The 12,151-nt window shown below is 42.0% G+C and overlaps 1 protein-coding gene across 3 annotated transcripts in view; it reads left to right on the forward strand.

Annotated features, from left to right (window-relative positions):
* LOC137866045 (neuropilin-2-like) overlaps nucleotides 1-12,151 on the forward strand; it is a 95,146-nt gene that overhangs the window by 49,398 nt on the left and 33,597 nt on the right. For all 3 annotated transcript variants that reach the window (XM_068701692.1, XM_068701710.1, XM_068701701.1), the window contains exons 8-11: nucleotides 2,142-2,286; nucleotides 6,082-6,257; nucleotides 7,063-7,236; nucleotides 8,628-8,772. In XM_068701692.1, the coding sequence (XP_068557793.1) occupies nucleotides 2,142-2,286; nucleotides 6,082-6,257; nucleotides 7,063-7,236; nucleotides 8,628-8,772 (640 nt within the window). The remainder of the gene's footprint in view (nucleotides 1-2,141; nucleotides 2,287-6,081; nucleotides 6,258-7,062; nucleotides 7,237-8,627; nucleotides 8,773-12,151) is intronic.

A 12,151-nucleotide genomic window follows, 5' to 3' on the forward strand; every position in this document is an offset into this window, starting at 1 on the left:
CAGAGTGAGACTTCATAATTACACTTTTACACACCAACACACACACACACACACACACACACACACACACACACACACACACACACACACACACACACACAGCTGTAATTACATACCACTACCACAATCCCATTAAGTCTTTTGGGGCCTTTAGGCATTTTTCCATCATTTAACTGGTCACAGCCATTGTAAGGGCATGAGTTCACTGCATCTGACTTTGTATCATACACCCAGTGGGTCATGGGTTCAATTCCCAGCTGGCCTAGTAGCCCGCTCCTGTTCCTTCAAGTCAGAAAGCCCTTTCATCCATATTTTGTCACCCTTGACAGGCCCCGCTGTTTAATGGATTGGGAACAGGAAGAAAATAGTGAATTTACACACACTCCAAAAACAAAGCTATAAATGAGTACCCAAGCAAGTAATTGCAAGGCCTTTGGCTCTGTTGAACGAGGTGTGCTGCTCTTTGTGATAAACACACTATGTAGTGTTTTCAGCACTGATGTAACTTAACAGAAAGAGTGTTAAAGACACCGAGGGAAAACAGCCTTTGAGGTTCTCTAATGAAAGAACAGGATGGATTTAGTTTTTTTAAATATACAACTGTACAGCATCCTGGCAGAGAGGGGGTGTGTGGGGGGAAGAGAAAGTCAGAAAGGAGGACAGACAGTGAAATGATGGAGAGAAGGGCTGAAGCCCAGCTGCATCTTCCTGTGGTGAGAGAGAGAGAGAGAGAGAGAGAGAGAGAGAGAGAGAGACACACACATGTCAGACAGACAGAGATATAAAGTCTTGGTTTCAAGAGACAAAAAGAGTGCTTCTGGCCATGTGCGCTTGCATTCTGTTTCCTTTTTATCTGTATTTGTGTGTGTTTTTAGAGGAAATTACTTTGTGTGTGTGTGTGTGTGTGTGTGTGTGTGTGTGTGTGTGGTGAGGAATGTGGGAGCTCAGAGGGCACTTTGTAACACAGTGTGTGTTCTGTAGTGTGTGTGTGTGTGTGTGTGTGTGTGTGTGTGTGTGTGTGTGTGAGAGAGAGAGAGAGACGATATCATGTTGTGTGTGCGTTGAGGGGCGACAGCGTCTGTTTTTCTTTGCTCTCTGTGCGTGAAGGAGTAAAGATGATGTTTTCCTGTGTGTGTCTGCGTGTTTGTGTGTGTGTGTGTGTGTGTGTGTGTGTGTGTGTGTGTGTGTGTGTGTGTGTGTGTGTGTGTGTGTGTGTGGTTAAGTCAAGGGGATGTGAGAAGAGGATGCTCTCCTACATACTTGCACCCTTGATTTATAACACACTGCATGCCCTCAGACTGTGTGTGTGTGTGTGTGTGTGTGTGTGTGTGTCAGAAAATATTTGCGCTCATTTCTTCCTTTGTGGACAGAAGCAATATGTTCACTGTGTGTGTATGTGTGTTTATGTACCGTATGTGTGTGTGTGTGTGTGTGTGTGTGCACATGGAAGAGGAACATTAGTCTGTTGTAGTCAGACAACACAAACTGTTGACCATAAAGATATTTTTGAGTTGTTCTTGTCACTGTTACATTTCTGTTAATGCACATGTGATTGAGAGTTTTATGCTAAGTTCGGCTAAACTCATTCTGATTACAGCTCCACACTGAACCCGCAGACATGAGATTCATATCTTATTCTGTCATATAACTATTTATTTAAAGGGTTATAGTTTCCCACTAAGCCTTAGTAGCTTAAATGTACTAATTGGCACCAAACAACAAGTATGGCTGAGGCTGACTTTTGCAGGTAGTTGGTCTTGAACCAAAGTATTGAACAAATGCAAATTTTGACCTGATGATGGCGCTAGATGAAACGTAAAAGGATTTCCAAAGTGATTACAATTCATTCAGAGGTAGACGTGAATATCCTATCTTTCATAGCAATCCAGCCAAGAGTTGTCGTGACATTTCACTGAAAAACCTTAAATGTGAACCTCATGGAGGCACCAGCAGGATGGAGGTTCACCAAATTAATTTGGAGACATCGTCTGGGAACCATAAATGTCTACAAAATGTCCGATCCATCATTTAGTTATGTCGCTCACTCTGCCCTCTGCCCTTCCTGTACAGGGTAACAGGGAAAATCCCTTCAGCCATTCATGTAGTATTATTAAACCTGGTCTGTTCCTCTCTCTATGTAGGTTTTCCATGCCAACACTGACGCCGCGGAGGTGGTTCTCAATCGGATCCCACAGCCCGTCCTGGCCCGCTTCGTAAGAATCCGACCTCAGACGTGGAAGAACGGCATCGCTCTGCGCTTTGAGCTGTACGGCTGTCAGATTACGGGTAAGAAAGATGTAGCGCCTTCCGTAGCTTTTCTCAGACTTTTTCTCCTCGTGGGACTCACTCTTGTGAAAACACGGTAGCGGTCTTGCCAAACTTTATACCAGTGATATACTGGCTTTTTCACCGGGTCAGAAGGTGGGTCAAGGCAAAAATAACTCCCTCAGAAAACATTTCCTGGAAAAGAACAAGCAAGCAAATGTGAAACGGTCTTTTTTTTCTCATTTGTATAACCTAATGATAAACAATTCAGTAATTTGTCCATCCATCAATCTATCCAATGCTTCTATTCAGACCTTCCTCTCCTTATTTCACTATGCACACAACACACCCACTCTCATGTGCACTCACACTCTTGCCCTCGCTCTTTCATATACATATCCTCCCTCTCAGTTTCCCACTCACACACGAAAAGACACACACTCAGTCCTAATAGAATAATACTAGAGTGTGATGTGTGGGTGATAACATCAGAGACAGGCTCTCAGCTTTCATCTGCAGCCCTGGCAAACAAACACGATTTCAACCAGCATAATCAGCTCAATCCTATAAATAGATAAAACTTAATTAGACTGTCTGTGTTTGTGTGTGTGTGTGTGTGTGTGTGTGTGTGTGTGTGTGTGTGTGTGTGCTTGTGTGTCATAGAAATGGTAAAAGAGAGAGTTTCAATCCATTTGAGTGTGTGTGTGTGTGTGTGTGTGTGTGTGTGTGTGTGTGTGTGTGTGTGTGTGTGTGTGTGTGTGTGTGTGTGTGTGTGTGTGTTTCAGTTCCACTGTATCATTATTGGGTTAGAGCCTCTCTCTGCTGCCATCGTAGTGGCCATTGAGAGGGACAGATATGCTCTTATCTAGGGGGGCTATTTCAGCACCCACACAAATCACAATCACACCAAAACAATATGATACAGCTTGTGTGTGTGTGTGTGTGTGTCCCTGTGTGTCCCTGTGTGTTGTGTGTGTGTGTGTGTGTGTGTGTGTGTGTGTGTGTGTGTGTGTGTGTGTGTGTGTGTGTGTGTGTGTGTGTATGATAGAGAGAGAGAGAGAGAGAGAGAGAGAGAGCAGGCAAAAGAGACAGGGATGTGGCATACATCAGGGATCTTTGCCTGTGTTCTTGTCTACCAGCAGCCTATTCTCTACCCTGTTTTAACACCTGAAATTGCATTATATATCTCCCTAAGTTTCTCATATGCTCTCAGCAGTGAGAACCCATTCAACACCTCTGTTGGCCGTTCCTGTTTCCCTGTGTGTTGCCCATCTCTGCTGCCTTGTAATGTCTCCAATCAATCACTGGCCTGAGGAAAAGACTGGGTTTATATGCAGAATCTTGTCACTGCTTCCGTTAAGAGAGATGACAGAGTACGTCACTGTAGACTGACAACACACTGTTGTGCCACGCTTTCAGGAAGACATGTCTATAACCTGCGGAGAAACTTTATAACCAAACATACCCGCTAATAGCTATGCAGTATCTTCCCTTCTTCTTTCCCTGCACATATTGACGAGCACACACCCGAACACACTGCCAGGGGGATGTGATAATGCCCTACACAGGCCTATAAAGGCCGACATAAAGCACTCAGTCAGTGACATGTCATTAACTTAAATCACACTTTTATGTCTCTCTCTACTTTCTTGCTCACTTTCTGCCTATCCCTCGTCAATGTCGTTTGTTTTTTCTTCCCTCTCATTCTACTTTCTCCTCTGTCTTTCTATTGCCTTTTGCTGACAGCTTCCATTCCCACTTTTCTCTCCCTGTCTCTCATTTTCTCCACCCTATTCCTTCCCTTAAATCTTACCCTCTCCCTGCCTCATTCAACTCTTTGTTCCTCCATCCCTCCATCCCTCCTTCCTTAATCTCGCTTTATTTTAGCCCTGCAGCATCTATCAATCATTTATTTTTAGCACCTTTATTATTTTTCTCACCAGGCTTATGTAGTGTACGTGTTCGTAAAGCTATATGTGCATCTGTGTGTGTGTGTGTGGTGCGCAGCCGTGTGCATGCGTATCGGCGAGGTAGAGCACTCAATGGTGTACTTTACAGCTTTTGTAGAGACCCTGTTATCAGGAAAAGCACAGTGGGAGTGTGTGTGTGTGTGTGTGTGTGTGTGTGTGTGTGTGTGTGTGCTCATGTGTGGGCTAAACATCAGAGCATGTGCCAGTGTGGGAGACCTTGTCTATTCAACTTCTATGTGCTGGTGCATGCATCGCTTTGTGTGTGTGTGTGTGTGTGTGTGTGTGTGTGTGTGTGTGTGTGTGTGTGTGTATATATATGTGTGGACCTTTAAGAGCTCTCATGCTGGTGTGTGATATCTAACTATTTCTGCTCTTGTGATCTCCAGAGATGATACTCTCATCGACTCCCACTGCACTCCTGTATTAAAAAAACCTGCTGGAGTGCAGCTGTTCAAAAAAAGATGGATTCAAAAATAAAAAAAACTACAATAAATGCAATCATAGAATTTTCTTCTGGCTGATCTGTTTACGTGTCTTTTAGAGAGCTTGAGGGAGCTCATCTAGCATGGCTTAGCTGTTGTTGCTTATTGTTGATTCATTATTTACCATGCTGAGGTGCGTTTGCAGACATCACGGCATTAGACATTCATCTCCACGTGGACCCGACGAATGTCACCATCAATCATCGTCACCCTTCACTGTCAATCTGCTCTCTCTCTCTCTTTATCTCTCCATTCACTTGCTCTCTCTACTTTCCATCTTTCTATTTGACCTTTTGTCTATCTCCTCCTTGTCCTCTAACTCTTCTTCATCACCTTTCATCCTGCTTCCTCTTCCTTCCTTCCTTCCTTCCTTCCTTCATTCCAATGGTTTTGTTTATACTATGCTACATTTTTGAAATACAAATGGTCACTCTGTTGTGTTCCCTTTGTTGTTTTCTGTGATTATTCATGGAAATAACAAATATTCTGATGCTTGTTAGACTAAAACACATTTGTCAGCACAATAAGCAGTATCCCTTTGATCTGCAGCACGCCCCCATTTAGTTCTTCCATTTGGGACTTCTCCGGCTCATATTCCCCATGATGAATCCCCTTTGGAAGCTTGGTTAAAGTTATGCATCAACTTTGCAGCAGAAGGAAGGAAACATAATGAAATGGGTTGATGGAAAGCAGCGGAGTGCCGTGTTTTAACAATTCACGTCACCATCACACTAGAGTTTTGCTCCAAGATGAGATCAAACGGTGATATTAAATCATTCCTGACATTCATTCAGTTTTTTAATGCTAAGATGCTTAGTAATGCAGCAACCTAGAGAACAGAAAATCCAACCGACTTTAAAGGATGATAATAATACCATGTATTCCCCTTTGACTTCCATCACTCCTGACCGTTTCCAAAGCAGTTCTTCGATTTCTACTTTCCTGGCAGTCTCTAATTTCATTTCACCGTTTCATTTCACAGACTTGAGATATAAAATCCATCACAGTAAACATTTGTCGATTTTATTTTATTACTGTTTGGTAATGCATTTGAATGCAGAGACCATTTTGAAACAAAGACATGTTCATTCAACAAAGCTCCAACAATCAACCCTTTAATACAAGAAACAAGTGTCCTTCTCGCATCAGACAACTCATGAACACAACCTTTGTTTGGAAGCTGACTTTCAAGTGTTGTATGCTTGACTGATCTTTGAAACACGGAAAGAGAGCAGAGGAACGTTTTCCAGCTCTGCATTAATATGCAATGATTACATTCGTTGAACAATGTTTTTTTGCCATGCTTTAGAAAGAGTATAGTGACCCAGTATTCTCACTCCGTTCTCTTTCTGCATCTTGTTTAGATGCACCCTGCTCAGAGCTGCAAGGCATGTTGTCTGGGCTGCTACCAGACTCCCAGATCTCTGCGTCGTCCATGAGAGACATCCACGGCTCCATGGGGGCGGCCAGGCTGGTGGCCAGTCGGTCTGGCTGGTTTCCCAACCCGACGCAACCAATAGCTGGGGAAGAGTGGCTGCAGGTACGTCACTTTGTCCTTATGAAGGATCTTGTTTTTTTAACACCACAGTATATGTTCTACAGAACTGTTTGCTTGTTTCCCATCACAAAAGAGACTGTAGTTTGAGATGAGGGGCCACAGCTGGGGTTCATTTTACTGCATCAGAACGTAAATGCTGCTACTTTGCTGGCTTTGCCTCTCAGTTGGTATCTCTTTGACCCCTTTCCACTACAGGAATAAAATGTAGTGTAGCCTGCCATTGTCACTGGTTTATTTCTATTCTTTGGGAAGTTCCTGAAAAATGTTTCAGAAAGGACTACACAACAAACCCAAACCTAAACCAATAACCATCATGTGCTACAGCACCTCCAATGGCCACGACTGTCAAAGTCACTTTTGACAAACCATGAAATCAAAGGCCATTTCGGGGGGGGGGGGGTGCTGGAATCAGTTCTAAGAAACTAAAGTTGTACAAGAGGATATTGCAACATGTGGGAAATAAAATTAGAATTAACCACATGACAAAAATCAAGGATCACAATGTAATTCACACAGTGGACACCATTTTGAGCCACAGACTACCTTGTATTTTTGAACTGAGCCAGTTGATGAATTACAGCAGAAATGCAAAAAAAAAAAAGAACACTTTTTTCTTCAGCCTTGCACCTTGTTAAAAGTTCTGTAATGGAAAAACCAGCATTGATGGACTGTGCAGGCTGTAGGGAAAGTCAGAGCTGTTGTATTAGACAGGGCATCTGGAAAGTGGTGGGCTTATGTGGTGCAGAGAGTGAGCTAACAATAATGATCATGTTTGTCTGTGTTGCAGACCGACCTCGGTGTGCCCAAGATGGTGCGGGGCATTATTACCCAGGGTGCAAGAGGGCTGGAGGGCAGCACCAGCGCTGAGAACAGAGCATTTGTCAGGAAGTACAAACTGGCGCACAGCTTGACCGGCAAAGACTGGACTTACATCACTGACAGCAAGACAGGGTTTGCTAAGGTAAAGGAGGGGGTGGTGTCTGCCTGACACATACTGTACATATGTACCCTGCGCTCTCTGATTGTCACTGTCACTTCTCCCTCATTTGTAGTTCATTTATAGCTGTCTGTCAACTCACTTCCTCTTTGCTCTTCATCTGCCTCTCTCTCCCTCTCTCTCTGCTTTGTCATTTCCTAGAAAAAAAAAGCCATTTAATACAGCCTCAGCTCTGATAATAATTCAATTTAATCACCTCAGTCCTCATTCTCCCTGCTTCTGTCTTTGCCGCTTTCTAAGTCCTCTGTGCTCTCTCTCTGCTTTTCTCTGTGTCTCATCCTCCTGTTCACTCATCCTCTATTTGACTCTCATGGGTGTTAATTAAAAATGTCTTTCCTGCATCAACATTGCCGGCAGTCTAACGCACTGTGAGACAGGGCATTTTAAACTCTCTTCTGCTTTCTGAGACTCAGTCTTAAAACGTTAATAGCACTTCTTAGTGCCAGGCTTTTCTCCTGATGCTAAAATTCTGTTCTCTCTCATCTGCCTGTCTTTTTAAATAAGCATCCTGGGAAATTCATCATACACTTTTTTTTAAATTCTAGAAATGGGGAAGACAGATATATGCATTTCAATTAATGAAACCAATATTACAACTTTCACAGCCCACATTTTGAAAGGATTTGTGCAGTCTAGTCAGTTTTCAGCCTGTAATAAATGTGTTTTTGCCACAGGCTGCTTACTTGAAAATCAAAGAAAACACAGTCTCCATTGTTATTTTTATGTCACATGTCATACTGTGCTTGGAAACGGTGGTGATTAGGAGTGTTATATGACTTTGGAGAGACAGGCTCACGATTTTGCTGTTGTTTTTCAGTGAGACGTGAACGGTGGAGTGGGGAAATGACAATTTTAACTACCTCTGCAGCGAATATGTCTTTCTCCATTGTTTCAGGATACTTGTGCTCAATGCTGTCTTCACCACAGAACAATGTTTCAGTGCACCCACTCTGACAGATGCCACATATATCAAACAAACATGAAGTCAAGCTTATCACTCATCATGTTAAATCTTAGGCACGTCTCAGACGGCTTTGGCTTTAAAACAAACTCTAGGACAAGCAGTAATACTTGTGACACATTTTCTTTTAAATCACAGCAGGCTCTTCCTGTGCTGAGCTACAGTCAAAAAAAAGCTGCTGTCATCAGTGGAGCAGGCTAAAGAACATTGCCACATTTTCACATTGAGTGAATTGAACTTGAATGTCAGAATTGACAGGACAACATCTTTTAAACTGGAGGGGACATGTTTCATCCTTACTCATTCCTTGTTCTACAATGAAAACAGGAAAGCACTGTCTAATACCTCTAAACAACATAACATTCCTCCTTACATGCCTTTGCCTCCCTCTTAGATTTTCGAGGGGAACGGCCACTATGATACTCCTGAGGTGCGGAGGTTCGATGAGATAGTGGCCCAGTACATCAGAGTCTTTCCAGAGAGGTGGTCCCCTGCTGGGATCGGCATGAGGATGGAGGTCCTCGGCTGCGACCTGCCTGGTAAGAACATGCGAGATAACAGAAGGCGACACACACTTCCAAAGAGAAACATATATGTGCAACACACACACCGTCATGCACTTACATATATACAGTCACAACTATGAGCTCGCAGGAATGTACACACATAAAAACACAAAACTTTGTTTATGACCCACACAGCCTTGGAAAAGTTCAACCCATTTGTGCCTGCAACTGAAATTTTTATTTGAATAGAAAAGTGAGTTTTTCTTATCTTACTATATTTAGTCTTTGGGCACATAGACTACTGTTTTTGCAATATATATTAGGTAAAAATTATCCCATGTCCCAACATTTTTTGGGGGGATTTTTACCTAATTTCTGCTATTGATAGAAATGTGATTTTTCATGTTATCTAAAAGTTGAAAATTTAAACTGTTAGATACTTGCCCAATGTATTTCTGTACCAGATTCAAGACATTAGACTTCAGAGCAAGGGTGGCGGCATTTTCCCTTATCATACTAAATATGATATAGTGGATTAAGACAATTCATCTGCCGACTGTGATCAAAAGCAATCTTTTTCCACATCACACGTATATTATCAAAATCACCACGATACTTCTGCATATAAGTAAACATGATTCCTACAAATAATCACAAACAAAAAAAATCACACCATTATTCAATTTGACATCTGTAATTAGTGTGTATTAGGTGCACGGTTGGATGTGTGCTTATGAGGATTGAGAGTGTGTGTCTGCTTTCCTTTTTATTTTAATCTGCCATTGTGTGTGTCTTTGTGTATCTCTGTTTCTGTATGTAAAGTATGGTATATGTGTGTGTGTGTGTGTGTGTGTGTGTGTGTGTGTGTGTGTGTGTGTGTGTGTGTGTGTCTGTCTGCGTATACTTATTCTACATAGTGGTTGAAGTTAATCATCTTGCTCTATAGGAGGTAATGCAGCATGTCTGGACAGGGATTAACATGTCTAGGTCATGGGACTTACAGTGGCCAGCTGTGTAGTGCTACATTGTGTTCTCAGCCTATTATGTTAATAACACATAGCTATGTAGTGAAGGAGTAGGTGCAGTGCATGTTCTGCTGAATTTTGGTATTCGTTATCAATCCATGATCTACTCAAGAATTTGTGTAAAACGTTCATAAAGAATGATGATTTAGTGTAAAGAGTGACGAATGCAGACCATTAGTCTGTATGTTTCTTTATGGAGCTGTGTAAGTATTATGTATTACAATATGTTACTGTTGTATGGAGCTTGTTAGCTGGGGATAGCAAATTATTCTCAGCTGCACAATAACTTCAATAATAAAGCACGCCATTGTACAAATCTCTCCACATTTACTACTTTACTTGAGCAATAATGATGTGCTTCATAAATTTGGCAGCAATATATTTTTCTTAATATGTTATGAAGGCTAAAAACAGTAACTGTACCATATTTTAATGTTTTCTTAAGCAGACCTCTATTGCAACTGGCGCGTTAAAATGCTACTTTTATGGCCTCCTTCTCCTCTCTCCTCTCCTCTCCTGCTCCTCTCCTCACCTTTCTCCTCTCCTCTCCTTCTCCTTCTCCTCTCCTTCTCCTTCATGTGCCATCAAATCGCACTGCTTTTGTCAAGTTGTGACATGTGAAAGGTGAAGACAAGAACAGGAAATGACACGTACCTGTTCCCAGTGGATTTGAAGTGGGCTGTTGGCTGCAACTGATGGCCTGCTGCTAGAATTCTGTATTGTGTAGGTGTGTGTGTGTGTGTGTCTGTGTGTGTGTGTGTGTGTGTGTGTGTGTGTGTGTGTGTGTGTGTGTGTGTGTGTGTGTGTGTGTGTGGGTGTGTATTTGTGTGAAAGGCAGGGCGAGAGAGAGAGCCCAAAGGGAACAATATATCCTAGATGTGTCAGGACTAGCCAAGAGGTTTGCGATGATGGGGAGAGAATAAGGGACATCCTCTACTGTTAACAAAAGTTTCAACAGGTTACCCTGACTACAATAAAAATAAAATTCAGGCATAACACAGATATAATAACAATAAAAAGTGATTTAAAACAAGGATTGCACTTTGCAGTAGTGAGTACAGTGATTACCATTGAGATAACAAGTAGGGTTATTTATTATAATACGTGTAATACAAAGAGAAAGCACTCAGTGGAAAAACTGAAAAATCTACAATGTTTGCAACTCGTTTCATACATTCATCATTCAGGGTGAACTGATGTCTTTACTTGACTGAAAGGAGAATAGGGCTACTGTATTATATGCAATTATAGCCCATTTACCTCTGTCTACATCTATTTTACAGTTTGTCCAATTCAACTTTGTGGTTTCAAACTTAGCTCTTATTTGAGTCCTGCCTCAGTTTAAAGTGTCCGTAATGAGAGGACGTAAAAGGTGGAATGTTTATAGAGTTTTTTTTCCTGATAGAATCTTCCCCCTTTTCCCTTTTGAGTATCGGGTGACTGTAAAGTGTAAAATATCAATGTTCTGCTCAGACACAACAAAGAACAGTGAGATATTTCCATAAAAAATAGCTTGGTGCTGAACTGATTATATACCTTGTACAATTTATATAAAATGACTGGCAGCAACTGATTTCTATCTAATGGAGATAAATGTGTCCTAAACGTCCAATCATGCTGACTGCAACCTCTGTGATTGCACCGGCCATGTTTTATCCTGCCCATACACATTGCTTGTTATTGCGCCTAATGACATCATGCACATCATATCTGCAGCCATCATCTCCATGATCACAGTGCGGATCAACCTCTTGGCTATTGCAGGTTCAGTGATTGTCTGCTGGTCTGTCTGTCTATGTCTGCGTGCCAGATGTTTGCCTTCTGGATGTAATCCGTGCATGATAACGGTTCATTCCCACTTTACACCACAGCAACTGCTCCTGCTGCCATCCCTAAATGCCACCCACAATCACACACAGAGATAATTCTACATCTTCTAGGCTTAGGGCAAGTAGATTTTGTGGAAGTTCACTTTGTCTGGTTTTTAATTGTCTCCACGCTAAGTGATTTTAGGATAATAACACTGAACAACACATGATCTCACCAGTCGTGTAGTCACAATCATTTTGCTGGTGCTGTAAAATGAAAACGACAAAACAGAACAACACATCTGACTCACGACAAAATAGACTTTGTTTCTCTTCTCGCTCGTGTGTTTGTGTGTGCTTGCAAGTGTTTAAATATTCAACAGAGTGCATCAGCTTCAGTCCACTGAACACAGCTGTTTACACATAAGTCACAAGCGGACACGCATTCAACTCTAGTGGCCCTCTCCCATAAATTCAGACACACAGCCGTAAACACACACAGGGCTACAGATAGGAAGTAAGATATAGAGCCATACAGGAAAAGGCCCAACAGCACTTTTCCATGTCCGTTCTATAAGG

Source organism: Cebidichthys violaceus, unplaced genomic scaffold (assembly GCF_023349555.1).
Source record: "Cebidichthys violaceus isolate CVI_PGR_0920_01 unplaced genomic scaffold, fCebVio1.0.p SCAF_11, whole genome shotgun sequence".
NCBI classification, from domain to species: domain Eukaryota; kingdom Metazoa; phylum Chordata; class Actinopteri; order Perciformes; family Stichaeidae; genus Cebidichthys; species Cebidichthys violaceus.